We start from the raw sequence: 16,962 nt of genomic DNA on the forward strand, positions 1-16,962 counted from the left end.
TAGACTTACGGGAATTGAACAAATTCCTCCGAAAGGACAAGTTCAAGATGGTGACTCTCTCTCAGATCCTTCAGGCCCTCCAGCTTCAGGACTGGTTGGTATCTCTAGACCTCCAGGACGCTTATTTCCATGTGCCGATCCATCCCAGGCACAGGAGATACCTGAGGTTCGCAATTGGCAGCTCTCATTATCAATTTCGAGTTCTGCCATTTGGGCTAACCTCCGCCCCGAGGGTCTTTACCAAGCTAATGTCGGTTGTGGCTGCAAGTCTAAGGAGGGAAGGGATTCATGTCTACCCTTACCTAGACGATTGGTTGATCAGAGCTGTATCTTCGGAACAGGCTCAGAGACAACTGGATTATGTTTGCCACTTCCTTCACAAGCTGGGCTTCTCCCTCAATTTAAAGAAGTCACAGATGATACCATCACAGAGACTCCAATTCATTGGAGCAGTCCTGGACACTTCCCTGGGAAAAGCCTTGCCACCAGAGGTGAGGGCTCGAGATATTCTGCAGATGGTCATCAGATTTCAGAATGCCCAATATCTCCCAGCCTACGACTTTCTGAGGTTGCTAGGCCTCATGGCATCCTGCATATTCCTCGTGCCGGAGGCTCGCCTGAGAATGAGATCCCTCCAGTGGGCACTGAGAACTCAGTGGTCACAGTTCTCAGGAAGGATGACAGATCTCCTTCGGATCCCGGTCAAAGTAGCCCGAGACCTTCAGTGGTGGGCCTGTCGGGAGAACATCCTGAAAGGAGAAATGTTTTGGCAACCATGGCCGGAGATAACAGTAGTCACGGATGCCTCACTCACGGGGTGGGGAGCTCACGCCAACGACTTGACCATCAGCGGTCGTTGGTCTCCATCGGAGTCCAGACTACATATCAACCTGTTGGAGCTGAGAGCCATCAGACTAGCGCTGAAGGCTTTTCTGCCGTCTGTACGGGGAAGAAACGTCCTAATAATGACGGACAATACAGTGGCCATGCACTACCTCATCAAAAGAGGAGGCGTAGGCTCACTACCACTGTGCAGAGAGGCGATGCAGCTCTGGTTTTGGGCAATTCAGGAAGGAATCTCTCTATCGGCAATTCACCTAGCCGGAGAGAAGAACTTGACAGCGGACGCTCTGAGCAGGCAGAGCACAGTCTCTCACGAGTGGGAGATAGCTCAGGAAGTCCTTCAAGAGATCTTCGCCCTTTGGGGAACCCCTCAAGTGGATCTGTTCGCCACCAGTATCAACAGGAAGTGCGACAGATTTTGCTCAAGGGAATTTCCCCCGAGAGGAGCTCTAGGAGATGCGTTCGTAGTGGACTGGGAGTTCCCACTTCTGTACGCGTTCCCTCCGGTCCCTGTCATTCCTCAAATGATCAGGAGGTTGAGAAGGTTTCGGAAGACCATGATCCTAATTGCCCCGGATTGGGCCAGGAGAACGTGGTACCCGGACCTTCTAGACATGTCCATCTGCCCTCCAATTCGACTGCCATACAGAGAGGATCTTCTCTCGCAGAAGGAAGGTCAGGTTCTCCATCCAGCCATCAAGACCCTCAACCTTCACGCTTGGTGTCTGAAAGGTTGAGGTACAAGGATTGGGACCTTCCGGATGATGTTATGGAGGTGTTGCTTTCGGCCAGAAGGCCGGCAACTAAAACTCTATACCGCTGCCGTTGGAACAAATTTTGCAGCTGGTGCAGAGAAAAGAATATTGAACCCTTTTCTTGTGGTACACCTATGGTGTTGTCATTCTTACTTTACCTGGCTAATTCAGGCCTACAGGTTGGCACAATTAAGGGCTATCTCGCAGCGCTATCAATCTTTAAGCGCACTGCAGAGGAGCCTTCATACTTCAAAATTCCATTGGTAATACAATACCTAAAAGGATTAACTAATGTTTATCCCCCGAAACCTTTTCAAGTTCCCTTATGGGATTTAAACCTAATTTTAAACTTCCTAAAGGGTGCCCCTTTTGAACCACTACACTCTTGTTCATTGAAGCTTCTCACCCTCAAAACTGTTTTGCTAATAGCATTGACATCTGCTAGAAGGGTTAGCGAGTTGCAAGCCTTATCGTGTAAACCTCCACATACAATCTTTTACAAGGACAAAGTTGTTCTTCAGGTGAAGCCTAACTTCCTCCCGAAGGTAGTCTCGGAGTTTCACATCACTCAGAAGATTATATTACCTTCTTTCTACCCTCCTCCTCATCCGGGGAAGGAGGAAGAGAGACTGCACAGGCTGGACCCTAAGCGAGCCTTGAGCTTCTATATCAGCAGATTGGCTAAGATCAGACAAGCAGACCAACTCTTTGTAGGTTATGCAGGACATAAGTTGGGCCTTCCAATAACAAAACAAACCATCTCCAGATGGATTATTTTAGCCATTCTGGAGTGCTACAAATTGGCAGGAAAGGAGCCTCCTCAAAATCTAAGGGCTCATTCTACCAGGGGTATCGCAACATCCTCAGCCCTTCAAAGAGGGGTGCCAATTCGAGATATATGTGCGGCTGCCACATGGTCGTCCGCACATACATTTACCAAATTCTATAGCCTGGATTCCTCCTCTAGTCAAGAAACTAGATTCGGCAAGGCTGTGTTACACTCTGTCCATTCTGGAAGGGTAACATAACTTTTATTACTCCCGCCTCCAGTCACAATACCACTGCTATGGGAGTCTATCTAAGATAAGGAATACGTCGGAGGACACAATCCCTTCGAAGAACTAGTTACTCTTACCTTGTAACGTTCTTTCGATGGGATGTTCCTCCGACGTATTCCTTATCGACCCTCCCATCCATCCCCGCAGTATGACTTCCTGTGGGTTTGCAGCCTATGCTCCTTCAAGGTGATTAGTCTAATCCAAAAACATTACTGGGGACTACAAAACGGAACTGAGCAACGGACGCTGCGCGCGGCCTTTATAGGCAGGATGACGTCGACGTCGGCACGGAGGCCGTCGAGGGTCATCGACTCGGCGATCATCGACGCGCAGCGCCCTCTGGCGAAAAAATTTTCCGAGGCCAGCAAAGCTGAAGGATTTATATCTAAGATAAGGAATACGTCGGAGGAACATCCCATCGAAAGAACGTTACAAGGTAAGAGTAACTAGTTCATTTGGAACATTCACATATTCTCTGGTCATGTTGGTGGAAAAACTAAACTATTGTTTTTTGTTTATTTTTCTTTGAATTTTTGTTTCATATCTTGCCTATGGCGTGAATTTTCCCATATCCTGATCTGACATGTTGGCACTGCATGGTATGGTTTTTTGAATTTTCTCTTTCATTTTTATGATATATTGAACAAATGTAATGATTTGTACAGCCTTGATAACGACCAAAGGTCGAAACACGTGTCGGCTGTTCTACACTTTGAAGATTAAAATTAAAAATATATTTGATAATTGCTATGTAATTTGAGGAACTTTTGTACTTTTTCAGAAGAACTTTGCACTAATGATAATAGGTCTTATAATAAGCTGTTGGTGTGAGCGCAAGATATCCTCCCGAACTCTGATTTCTTTGTCTTCTTTGCACGTACCCTTTGCCAGTACCGTTGTTATTTTTTCCGGAGTAAATAACTCTTCCAGTACCGGGTGGGTTTTCTGTGACCCTTTCCCACCTGGAGGTACTAATATTTTCCCACCTGGAGGTACTGGTGCTTTCCCACCCAGAGGTACTTTCAGGTGACGACCCTGGAACTGAGGAGGCAGTCTTCACTTGGGTACCGACAGCCGGTGCCGAAACTAGTACCTCACCTGAAGGTATAGTCCCCCTCTTACTTATACAGGCCTCTCTCCTGTTCAGAACAAAGTCCTCGGTCGCCTTCGGTACCGGTCCCAGCATGGACATGGAGAGAAGGCGAGTCCGTAGAGACATCGGGTGAATTCCACAGCAAAATATGCAGGTACTGACCGGGTAATGTATACCCAGACAGCAGATGCAGGCATGGTGGCGATCGGCCTCTGAAAAATGCTTCTGGCAACGAATGCACTGCTTGAAGCGTGTCGCATACAGCATGCACAGAGGGAGGCACAGAGGGAGGCACCAGTAATAGAAGAAAAAAAAGAAAGAACCAATCACTAGGAAAAAGGGTAATGACAGCCAAAAAAAAGCCCAGAAAAGGAAGTTGCAGTGCAGCAAAAAATTACAACCCGCCCTGAAGAACTGGGTGAGGACTATGCTATGGACACTTCATCGAAAAATGATGCAAAATTAGGCCAATAGGTTCTCTGCAACTTGTTTGCCTGAATCCTGTACATGCAGTCTCCTCCACACTTACTTATTCAAAGGCTATTTAGTCTGGTCACAACCCGTTGGGAAGGAGGGAGAGCCAGGACAGAGAAATTAAAAATTACCTTCATGGTGATTCAGGTTCTCTTAGTCCAGGCTCTCCCTCCTTCACAACACCCACCCAGCCATACCCTACAGTACGCATGTACTTAAATTGTACTGCCTCTGCGGAACCACAGGAACTGGGTGTGGACTGCTGGTGAAGCAAGGGTAAGGTGTGGGCCCGGTGTGCAGAGAGACGCATGGATGACGTAAGCCCTTCAAAATTCATCTTTTTGAGCCAGCTTTTCCGGCCCTCCTGCAGATGCAGGCGTTCCCAACCAGTTGTGAAGGAGGGAGAGCCTGGACTAAGAGAACTGGAATCACCATGAAGGTAATATTTCATATTCTTTTTTAAACGAAGAAAACATAACCATACTCCATTTCCTATGAATTCCAGTGTCTCTGGTAGTCCTTATGACCATACTGAGGTCCATATATCACTTCCTGTCTAGGTCCCTTCCTCTTCTTTTGATGCCTTCGAACTGACATCTGTGGTAACTCCAACAAACTTCTCAACTGAACTTGAACTGTTATTGCAAGGTCTCTTTATCCGGCCCATGCGTGCATAGTCATCTCACACCCAACCTTGGCAATCCGGACTGCAGCTTGCTATTACTGCGCTCTGTCACCTTCAGGTTGTCTTCTGGTCATCTCCTATCAGAGAAGACACATATTAGGGTGGGAAATAATGAGGCACTGTGACAAATATCAACGATACACATCATTTATCACCATAAATTCATTTTGATTGCGTCGATGGGCGGGATAATGCTTGCCTCTGTGTCTTTAATAGAATCAAGACTCCATGCGCCAAGGCAGGGGTATTCTTTTTTCTATGTCAAGACCGGAGGAAAGCATTATGCTTGTTCAAAGCTATGAACTATTGCCCCTGCTGCGATTGTTGTAGGCTTAAAATAGAAGGTCCTTAACGTGCTGTCGCTGGACTAGTCTGCTGCTTTCAATATGTCTTGAAGGCTGGCGCCGGCTCCTACAGCCTTGGAAGCCATGGCCCCCCTCACTGAGTGCACTCCAAATCTAGATACGTCTACGCCTGCTAGAACCATGATCTCTCGCACCCATCGCGCTATGGTCGCTGCTGCTACTGCTCTAAAAGGTTTTCTGCGCATAATGATCAGCTGTGTTACGCCTGCCGGCCTATTCTCTGCTGTTCTTAGTTCGTATTCTTTGATACACTCTACAACGCATAGCTTGGGTTGTTCTCGGAAGTAGGGGTATGAGATACTTGACGTGTGGCATTTAGTTCTTTTTGCTATAGTGAAAATCACTTTGTCTGCGCTGAAGGATTTTCCGTCTATTTCTAGAGCTTTCACGTCTGATACTCTTTTACATCACACTAGGTACAGTAGCATGGCTAGCTTCCCTGATAACTAGTGATCGGATAGGTCTCTATTACGGGGCCAGCCTAGGAATAGGTGAAGGACCGTTGATACGTCCATAATTGGGCAGATCTCGGCAGGGGAGTTGTACTAGCTTTAACCACCCGCATGAGCCTCACTATTGCTGGGTGCTCCTTCTAATGGATCGTGCCCTGCTGAGGTGGCCAACCTGTAAACTGCTATTGTACGAAAAGCCTTCCCCCTCTTTGGCCAAAGCTGCCAGGAAATTGAGCACTTGAACTAAAGGGGCTGAAACGGGATGAAGGTTGTGCTGGTCGCATCATATGCTTCATCTTCCCCAAGATACCTCGTAACTCTTGAGTGTGGAGAGAGCCCAGGATCGTTTGATGAGCTCTGCAGCCGAGTCTGAAATTCCTGGCAAGGCCCATCTGCTCCTGATATCTTGCATGCAATGAAGGGTAGCTGGCCGGTCTTCGTCAGAGGAGGATAGTTCCCTGACAGATAGGAGATCCTTCCTGGAAGGGAGGACTCCCGTGAAATCTGTAGAAAGTTCCATCAGAACTGGAAACCATGCTTGCAATTTCCAGTTTGGGGCTATCACTATCACTTCCACCCAATCCCTTCTGATTTTTGCTAGTACTGTGGCTAGCATTATGAGGGGGGAAAGGCGTAGTGCATCGCGCTTGCACATGTTTGCAGCAATACGTCTGCTCCCTGGGCTACTGGGTCGAACCTCCTGCTGAAACTTTTGGTAATTTTTTGTTTAATCTGAAGGCAAATAGGTCGGTGACCGGAGCACCCCAGAGAGATGTGATTTGTCTGAACAATTCCCTGTGCAACTTCCAGTCGCTGAAGTCGTGCCAATAGCAGGAAGTCCAGTCTGCCACTGTGTTCTGGACGCTCGGCAGATATGCTGCAGTCACTGATATCTTGTTCTGTAGGCAAAAGTGCCAGGAGTCTTTCATTAGCTCTACTACCATGCGCAATCTCGTCCCTCCTAAATTGGCAGTGGCAATACTGTCGAGCACAAAGACAATGCAGAGGTTATTGCCCCGGACAGTGTAGCACATCTGGGGTCTGGATTCTGATGTTATCTCACCCCTACTGAAGGCTCAATGCCTGAGAGCCCCTGTCGTCAGTCACAACACTCTGCTACATGCTCGCTAGCAAAGAAATCCGGTCATTGAAACCGGCAACATAAATAGAGCTTCTGTTCCTGAGACATTCCAGTTGGCGATGAGAGTGGAGGGAGAGCACAGTTGTTGGGAATAAAAGTGGAGGGATGCAAAGGAGCTGCGGATGAAGGTGGAGCGAGGGCAAGGGTGTTGGCTATAAGGCGAGAGCGAGGTCACTGTAGTGGTATAGTCAGAAAATAAAGTAACATTATAATATGAATTGCAGAGAGCATCGTCCACATTGAGTGGGTGTTAAACATTTACTTTGTGACTATAAACTATCAAATTAAGTAGGTGTAATCAAATGTCCTTAGAAAATAATATCTATGAGTTGCTGATACATAATATGCCTTCCCTGTCTTCTTCATAGCCACTGCCTGGCGGCATGTTGACCCAAATATGTGTGGTTTTGTCCTCCTCGAAGGTGCCATGGCACTGTGCGGTGTCATGGGTACATGTCTCCTGATTCACATGTTGTGAAGTATGGCACCAGCAACACATACTTCTTTCCCACTTTATCTGACCTGTACACCAAATGTCTGAATGAGTCACCAGAACCTTCCCTTCAGCATGCCAAAAGTATACTCTGTCCAAAGCCTCGTCTTGATGTGCGCCTCATTATATGCCACTTTCTATGCTCTCTGAGGGTTCCAGACAGTTGTCATTAGCCGCGGGAGCTGGAATTGGCCAGGGTCACCCCCAGAAACATTGGGGATGAATGTTTGGTGTGGTACAATACGTGGGAGTCATCAGTAGTAATGTCATTCTGGGAAAACTTTAGGTTGATGTATGTATGGCAACATTTAAAAGGCCACCATTGTGGTCAGTGTCCCTCAGTTATGCAGAGCCTCAAGAAATAAATGGCAACATGCTTTATGCCATTAGATGAATCCCCATGTCCCCATCACTGACCGACCAGAAATAACACGTCTTCACCGTTAGTGGATTGCTAATGGCCGTGTCCTGTGTGGCTCTTCTGTACTCGTCACTTGTGCATTTGCTCTGTTATGCTTACTGATATGCAGCTGCACTTTGTGATAGTGATCATGCACTTGGAAAATGCCATTCAGGATGTGTGCCTACATAACACTACTATGTATCTGCTGCACTCACATCCTCCAATGGTGATCTGTGCCATGTCCTGTATAAGAATAGTCACTCTATGCATTTTGGTACCTGTAGCACCATCTTTGTACTTGTAGGAATGTGCATTTGTGTCATGGCCTCACGTTCATGCAGGGGTGTGTCTGGTGGTGTAGGACTTCTTATGCGGTGTGTTATAGAGAAAGCCCACTGTGCAGTGGACAGTGACAGAGCTTGCATGACATAAGCATTACATAGGTGAACAATCCTCCCAGTAATTCCTTCCCTTTTCACTATTGACACCTCTATGATTTATGTAATGGCTTTTCTATTTACCCACGATCCACGTCCATTATCTTCTGTAGGTCTCCATGTATATAGGTGCTGTACTGTTCTGCAGGACCGTGGCATAATAGGTGAAACCTGGGAAACAGGAACAACAGTGTCTCGTGGCCATGTCAGCTTCACATGTCACCTATATATGTATAGAATATTGTGGTTTCCTTTTCTGGTAGACCCCTTCAGACACCTTCGGGCCCTCTGTGCTCAATGAAAGGCATAAGATTCAGGATCTCAAAGTTACCTACTGCTAGTGGCTGTGTGGTGTTTGGAAACGTGTTTGGTGAAGATGTGGCCCTTACATACTATTGCAGGGCCTATTGTGTGAACCTGTGAATTAATTTACATAACATGGACGCACTTTGTTTTTGGAGGAATTACTGCCTGTTTTGGTGGTATTTCAGCAATACTTCAGCTGGCAACACTGTTGATTTGCCATTTTATTTTTGGGCACTAATTCCACAGAAGGATTTACCACTGGTGCTTGTCTGTAATTCGTCCAGCACAAATTTCTCTGATGAAAAAGTTTTGGGGAATTACGTCCGGTTTTCATTTGCTGGTGAAGTGGCAAAGTTGGCAGTAATTCTGTTACCACCACTTTTTGACATTACCGCCATACCTAAAAAGAGGCCCAATGTCTCTTACTAGTTAATTGTGATTTGTATAGATATGATAATGTACGTGCAAAAGAAAAACTTAACATTCTTGTTAATAGCGAGCCAGTGCTACAATTACCTTGTGCAATAAGTAAGGAAACAGGTGGGCAATGTCATAAATAGATTAATTCAAACAAACTTATAAGACATTGGGCCTCATTACGACCCAGGCGGACTTCGCGGTGCTAAATGCACCGCGAAGCATGGCGGAAAGCCGCCGATAGCGCCATGGGGGTTGGCGGATTTACCGCCCCATTCCGACCTCGGCGGAGCGGTAAATCCCCAATCCTCATTCTGCCCTTCCCCATTCCCATTTTTGCCCCATAGGGTATAATGGGAGTGGGGAAGGAGTTAATTACGCCACCGTAAAATACGGTGGCGTAATTAACAACGAGGTCCCGTAGCGCCATGGTTTTCTCCGGCTGGTAAAACCAGGCGGAGAAAACCTCCATGGCGCTACGGGAACTCGTAGTATGGCGGAGAGGTACGCCATGCACTACGCTGGCGTAATACCCTCTCCGCCAGGGTCCTAATGAGGCCCATTGTGTAGGGTGCTTTCAGCATATGTGAATGTATGTAGTGGGTTTTATACAGCACAAACTGAACTGGCAGGCATCAAAGCACTGCATAACAAGTGGACTCAAAATAGGATATCATTAATAGGATGGACTATTAAGGATACAGTGAGAAGAGAAGGATGGGGAGCCATGGCTATACAGAGGGTTACAGGAAGGGGCTAAAGGTAGGGAGGGAAAGCAAAGCCCAGTCTGAGTTGGTGAGCTTCTGCAGATGTGCTTCCAATGAAGCAACAGTTTCTGTGAGTTTGCAATCATCTGACCTTCCTAAATGCACTGGTATGGGCCTGAGTTTGGATCAGTGATTCCATCCTGCGCCTGCATATATGTAATTTTAGAGAGATTTCCAAAATATGCAAGCATGCAAAGCAACCACTAGTCTTCCTAAAACTATGGATTAATTTACTGTTCAAAAAACATGTCCTGAACTGAGAGCTTTGAGGTTGAACAGGTGTGCATTATTTCACTGTGAATGCAACATTTCTCTATTAAAAGTCGAACATGTCTCCCCCATCTCGCAAACAATATATTTGTACATGAATACATGAAACAAACTTTACTTTACAGCTCAAGTAATTCACAGAAAAGCTTTCCAAGCTTTGTAAACTTTTAAAGTACTGTAACTTTGGGAATCAGCCAATTTGATTGAAATAAATCTATGGAATGGCACATTTGACTGATTTCGGCCAGTACCATTGGATTGATTTTTAAAAATACTGAACATGAAGAGCGGGTGTTGCACGGACCTCCCCCACTCCCCATGTTCGGTATATTTAGGCTTCGGGGGTGTGCCCTATTCCTCAATATTGGAGCCAGGGGACCGGAAAAGAAAAAAAGAAAGAAAAAGGGACCCTGCGGTGTCGGATCCGACCCGTGTTAGAGGGACAGAACTGACGCTGCAGGGTACAGGAGAGGCGGCAGACAGTGAAAAGATAAGTAGGTTTGTGGGTATACTGGTGGATTGGGGGACATGGGTTTGGTTTATTTAACCGCTGTAAAAACGTATTTGCAGCCAGAATTACTACAGTCAATTCTGCTGCAAATATTTCTACCACCGTCAAACATCCCAAATCTGTAACAAAGGCAGAATCACATTTATTTGTGTTGTTCCTTATTTTTCTAGTGCTTACTAAAGGGCTTGCTATGACTCACATAAATATGTATTTATATTTCTTAATAATTTGGCTCATCCCAATTTTATTGTGTGGCTTATTTTTTGTTCATGTGCTCTGAGAAGGCCACCACCCAACTCCAAATGTGATTAAGCCCCAGGCTACTCCGCTATGCAAATCTAAGGTTTCAGTTCTGAAAGTCGAACTTGTTTTATACAAAAATGTTCTACATCTTAAGTATCAGAATAATGTTCCAAATTGGCTTATTTGATCTGCTATGCAATTGTATGTGGAGTATCAGTTGAATGTTATTTCCTTAGAAATTCCACTGTCTAAAAGTGGAGTAAAACTGTATTGATGAAAGCTATACAGACAATACAAAGGTTTTAAATATTAGCCAGCCAAGGCACATAGCAAAACATTCCATGTTGCTTATAATGGTGTCTTTGTTGCAACCATTTGTATTGAATTATAAAGAAATAACATTTAATGCATTTGATAATTGCAGAGGAATATTTATTGAAGGACTTTCCTGCATTCTAGCGGGATTGCTTGGCACAGGCAATGGCTCCACATCGTCTAGTCCTAACATAGGTGTAATCGGAATAACAAAGGTAATTATTTCTCTTTATACTCCTTCAAAGCCCACAATTTGCTATAGCTGTAGATTTTCATTAGCAGGATTCAAAAGAATAAACATCTTTTATGTTATGTTAATTCATATTTATAGACCACACTATCCCCTCCTAAGATGCTTTAAGGTACCCACGGACAGAAAACATAAAATAACATATTTGCTTTTCATTGAGTGATTATAGGAACCTTAATGTTGGTATTCCCAATATTTGTAGAGCTGATTGTTATTATTTCTTTAGGTTAAGGTGTTTTGTGGGGAGGGTTTTGCGTGATATACGAAAAGGAGATAAAAACCTATGACCATTTGTTTGTCGATGAACAAGTACAAACGCCAAATATTGTCCTTGATAATGCTTGTTCGATGAGTTTTCTGTTGAAAATTTGTATATACACTTAGGTAACGGGACACAAAGCTATGACTATATGTTTCTCAAACAACAACTTCAAATGCCAAATCTATTGGCTTTACAAATGCTTGTTATTTCGGAAAGCTTCACAGAATAATTGGTCATAGTAATTGAGGTTATGACCATTTGTCAGTGAATCACTATAAATGCCAGAACTTTTGGCGTTGCACACATTTTTTACACAAGTGATTGTTTGTAGTAATTGAAGATATTACCATTTATTCATCAATGGAAAACTAAAAACAGAAAAATGAAGGCTTTTTTCGAATGCTTTTTTTTTTTCTAGAAATGGCAAAAGTATTGGCTTTGCCAATGCTTATTATTGCCTACATTCTTACAGAAGTGATGGGTCCCAATAATTGAAGCTACAACCATTTGTTTATCGATGACCATCTACCAATGGCAAAACATTTGGCTTTGCCAATGCCTGTTATGTCCTACATTTTTACATAAGTGACAATAACAACTATTTGTTTGTCAAACAGCTAAAAACAGCAACATTATTGGCTTTGCCAATCTTTGGTTTATCATACATATTCACCTGAGTGAATCCTCAGTAATTAATTTTTTTTTGAAGTGTACTGGATAGTAAATAATACACTGTGAAGTGAACATTACTGTTGCATCATATATTTCATGCATGTAGACACTGCACATATCAGAAAAATCGACGCATTTGTCTTTTTTCTGAAGTTCATATCTCCCGTTTGGCTAGTGGGGCATTCACAATCGTTTCACCATAAACAACTGGAAGGGAAACTTTACATTTGTCTCAAACGTGAAAAAGATCAAAGCAAAACATTTTTAAAAATCGTGTTCTGAAAGTACAATTTCCACATGGAGATCCGCATTCTAATAGAGTAAAAAATGACCTTTTATGAACGTCTTATGACATTCGAAGCTGTGCATGGATTCATAGTATCGATATACACAATCAGTTGCTTGGAACATTTTTGGGAAGGTCCATTCACAGGTCGAAAGGTTCTAGTAAAAAGCATGTTTTTCAATTCCCCTTGCGACTTCTACTGTAAGCTTAACTTTAGAGCCGCGACTGCAGATATATAATATAAATAGACATATATGCACACACTCGAAAAAGCCTAAGCCTGTTTGTCTGTAGACTGATTAGTGTCCCTCACTCCAATAGGCAAAACTAGGTGTGCATGCAATTACATATGAAATGCAACTCTGGCCCTTGCTCTCTTTGGGAGTATACCAGGCTCTCACAAACATTATGGGTTCTACATTAATAAAGCCAAATGACTTGGTTGGGATTTGTAAACAAGCATTGGCCATTCCAAAAGTTTGGGCTTTTGTGTAGGCATGGGAAAGGTACTTGCCAGGCACTGCTGTTGTGAACTAACTGGCCATCGATGGTAGCACCTGCAAAATAGTTCGAGTATCTGGGCATCTTCTAGCAGTGCCTGCCAAATGCCTATATTTGTTTTGAACATGAATTCAGTGAAGGACATGCATATTGCTTATACATTGAGTGGTTGAAGAGACCTGGTTAAGACATCTTTATGACACCAGTAGCATTTTTACTGCCACAATTAAATCATTAACTCTCTGAGGAATGCGTTGAAAAAAATCTGGCAGGCACTTTTTTGAGTGCAAAGTTTAGTAAAGCAAGCTGAAAGAGTTTCCATGAGGAGGTGTTTTGGATGGGGTGGGACACTAACTGGGTGGCAATGATCACCGATTAGCATGACCATGAGCAGTAAATGGGTGGGCAAATAACTGAACACCTTAAAGCTTAGTGTCCCTCCTCCTACATCCTGGCCATCCTACACAAACACCAGATCCCAGTACTATTTAAGGGCCCCCTTAGCCAGCAGCACTTATTGTGAATCATTGCTTGTAAAATTCCAGCTTTCTACTCTTATACAAATCCCCTGGCAACAACAAGAATTTCGCAGACTCCCATTGTGACACACTATCAACCACTTTAAATCAGCATCCTTCTCTCAAAATGCTAGGAGACGTCAACATCTTGTTTGACACTCCCTCAAACCCCATGACCCACTCTCTCATGGGTAATCGAGAAGCCCTGAACTTGACACAATGACACAATTCATATCCCTCCCCACCCACACCGCAGGCCATCTCTCTGGAATAAAGTCACCAGTAACCCCGAATCTAGCCAATTCCCTCCTCAAATCACTCCCGGCACTTTCACTCCAGAAAGGTCCTCACCCAATTAACTCTTCGCTATTGTCTCTCCAGCACCCTCATCCCCCTCACTCCAACAAAACGTCCCTCTCAGAGACCGGGCCCTAGCCCCAAATGGTACACAACCCACCTCAATCCTATTAAAACGCTCAAGCACAAACTGGAGCGTACTTGGAGGACCAAGCCCACTCCTCAAAACAAATCCTCTCTTGCAAGACCGACAAGGGCCTACCGATCAGAAATTAAGAAAGCCAAAAAATCTTCAATGGGAACCAAATCCTCAACTCCTGCAACCCAAGCAAAGAACTGCACAGAATCCTACCAGAATTCAAGACGTCAGGGTGCTCAACCCATCCCCCCAATGCCAATCCCTGTGTGGCGCCCTGTCCGAACACTTTCACAATATTGCTATTGATAGACACCATGCCATCCTTTCTAAAATAGCACTGATGCCCTCTATAGCTCCCCACTCTCCACCTGACCCCAGACCCACATCCTTCTCTATGCCAGTCTTCTCCTCTTTCTCCCCCACCTCACACCATGAGTTCCTCTTGCTCCTAGCACAAAGCCGTCCGTCCTGCTCGCCTGGAGACCTCTGCCCCTCCGATCTCCTCACGAACATCCTAACAACAACCTGTGCAGGCAGCATTGCACAGTCAATCCTTAACTAGTCCCTGTCCTGAGGAATCTTCCCGAAAACCTTCAAAACCTCCAATATCAAACCTCTCCTCAAAAAACCCTTGCTCAACCCACTCATTCCACAGAACTACTGACCTATTTCCCACACCATCTTCATTGACAAACTCCTGGACCGCACAGCATATAAACAGCCCTGCAGCTTCACAGAATCCAACAACCTTCTTGACCCAACCCAAACAGGCTTCAGACCCCTCTGAAGAACTGAGTCGTCCCTTGTGTTGGTTTGGGATTACTTAAAAAGAACAGCGGATAAGGAAGGATATGCAGCACTCATCCTTCTCAACCTATCTACTGCCTTTGATACCATTGACCTTACCATACTCACAGACAGGCTACACTACTTAGGAATCAAGGACTCTGCTCTAACATGGATCTCCTCCTTCGTCTCAAATCGCTCGCAAATCATGCTTCGAATGGATTGTGTCCTCCCATGTACTCCTCATCTTATGATATTTGCATACCCAGCTTCAGCTGCTTTGGAATTCTTTTCCAGCAGAGGGTGTTGCGCATCTCTGCCTGTCGACTGGATGTCCATCGGAGGCCTCCATCTCGATGTCAACGTCATCGATGGTATAACGCATGTGCAGTGACTGTTGGCTTTAGTTCCGCTATTGCTTCGGATACGGTGCGCTTCGGTTCCCTATGAGAATCTTTGATTAATATCTTACAAAGGGCATCGTCATCGACGCCATCAACTCCGAGATTGGGGTTTAAGAAATGCCAGGACTGTTGGGTGAAGATGAGCCTTACGGACCCCCATCGGGTGTGTCGGTGGTGCCTGGGTTACTCTCACGCTACCTTTGACTGTAAGACCTGCCTATCGATGACGGCAAAAGCCCTGAAAGAGCGAAGAAGAAAACTAGTGGCCAGTAGGTCTGAATCTCCATCGATGACAAAAGATCACAATCACACAGTGGTTCTCACCACTCGTCATCTTCGCGGCGTTTGGAGAAAAGGCACCTTAGGTCGCCCTCTTCATCGTCGTCGAGTTCCTCCCGAGAACGGGTCAAGTGCCCAACGAAATCAGCCTTTCCAACTAAGTAGGACAGTTTCAGAGTAAAAATGATGAAAGTATTCGAGAATGCAGCCTTGACCCCCTCGAACACTCATGAAAGCCATGCCCAGGTCGAAAAACTCAACAAGAAAAAGAATAAGGGCAAAACCCATGCGCCCCCTCGAGCCCGGGAGGCAAAGAAAAAACTCCTTAAGAGCGGTCGAAGGATCTCTCGAGTCGAGACAAATCTCCTTTGAGGAAGAAGTCATTGACGCTGAAAGGCTCCTCGTCGGTCCCTAAAAAGTCCTTGACGCCACAAGCGTCGAAACACTCAACGTCAACGGGGTCGAAAACCTCAGCGCTACCATCAACACCATCGAGGATTACTGAAAAATCATACACACCACTACCAAGAAAGGATTTCTTTGAGTCACTTTCTTATATTTATGAGGATGTAGAGCATTCCTCTGATGATTCAATTCAAGTCCCTTTGGCCTAGAATATGGAACACCTTGGGTCCCTGAACCCTTGATCTCAGAGGAATCAAGGATTAAAAATCTACAGGAGTCCCTGCAAAATGCAAGTGGACTAGATACTTCCCCAGAATTAGAATTTGGGAGTCCTGATCCTACTGACCATGCAGATGGGTCTTAAAGACATTTAATGTCCAGGGAGGTTGAATACATGGGGTGGAAAAGACCCACACCAATATATGAGCAGGATGATTTTACAAATATCCTGGATAAAGGTCCCCAGGAGGATCCTATTCTTCCCTTTCATGTGGCTTTGCAAAAGTGGGTAAATGCCAATTGGGAGATGCCAGTTATTTCCGGCAGTAAATAAAAAGGTAACATCTAATACAGGGTGTACAGTAGTGACCACGGTTATCTGACGAAACACCTGAGTCCTGAACTTTGGTAGTGCAGGCTGCCAAGTCCACCTCAAAACAAAATGCATACCCAACTATTCCCCCAGACAGAAATGACAAGCGTTATGACGCTTTGGCCAAGAAGGTTTTCTCTGCGGGGAGTATGGCCCTAAAGTCGGTGAATGCTACGTGCACATTGGCCAGGTTCACTTGCACAATTTGGGAATGTAGAGCAATGGCAGCTGAACATTTTCTCGAAGGGGAGGAAAGAGACAGATTTTTAAATCTAGTCATGGATGGGAAGGACGCAATGTGCGAATCCCTCCAGACAGGTCTTGACACTGCTGACAGTATCACCAGGTCAATTCAGCTAGTACACTAATGCGCAGATGTGCCTGGTTAAGGTGGTCTGGTTTTTCTCCAGGTGTGCAGTCCAGACCTCTTAACATGCCCTTTGACGGCACACTTTTATTTGGTAGCAAGGCTGACGAGAGCCTGGAGAAGCTGTAGACCTCCAAAGCAGCAGCCAAATCCCTTAGTGCTGATATTAGACAGCC

At 45.0% G+C, this 16,962-nt stretch overlaps 1 protein-coding gene across 3 annotated transcripts in view; it reads left to right on the forward strand.

Moving 5' to 3' along the window:
• Positions 1 to 16,962, forward strand: part of SLC23A1 (solute carrier family 23 member 1) — a 945,676-nt gene that overhangs the window by 729,836 nt on the left and 198,878 nt on the right. For all 3 annotated transcript variants that reach the window (XM_069654343.1, XM_069654344.1, XM_069654345.1), the window contains one exon: positions 11,138 to 11,243. In XM_069654343.1, the coding sequence (XP_069510444.1) occupies positions 11,138 to 11,243 (106 nt within the window). The remainder of the gene's footprint in view (positions 1 to 11,137; positions 11,244 to 16,962) is intronic.

The sequence above is a fragment of the Ambystoma mexicanum genome, chromosome 3q, assembly GCF_040938575.1.
Source record: "Ambystoma mexicanum isolate Mex_15411 chromosome 3q, UKY_AmexF1_1, whole genome shotgun sequence".
NCBI lineage: Eukaryota > Metazoa > Chordata > Amphibia > Caudata > Ambystomatidae > Ambystoma > Ambystoma mexicanum.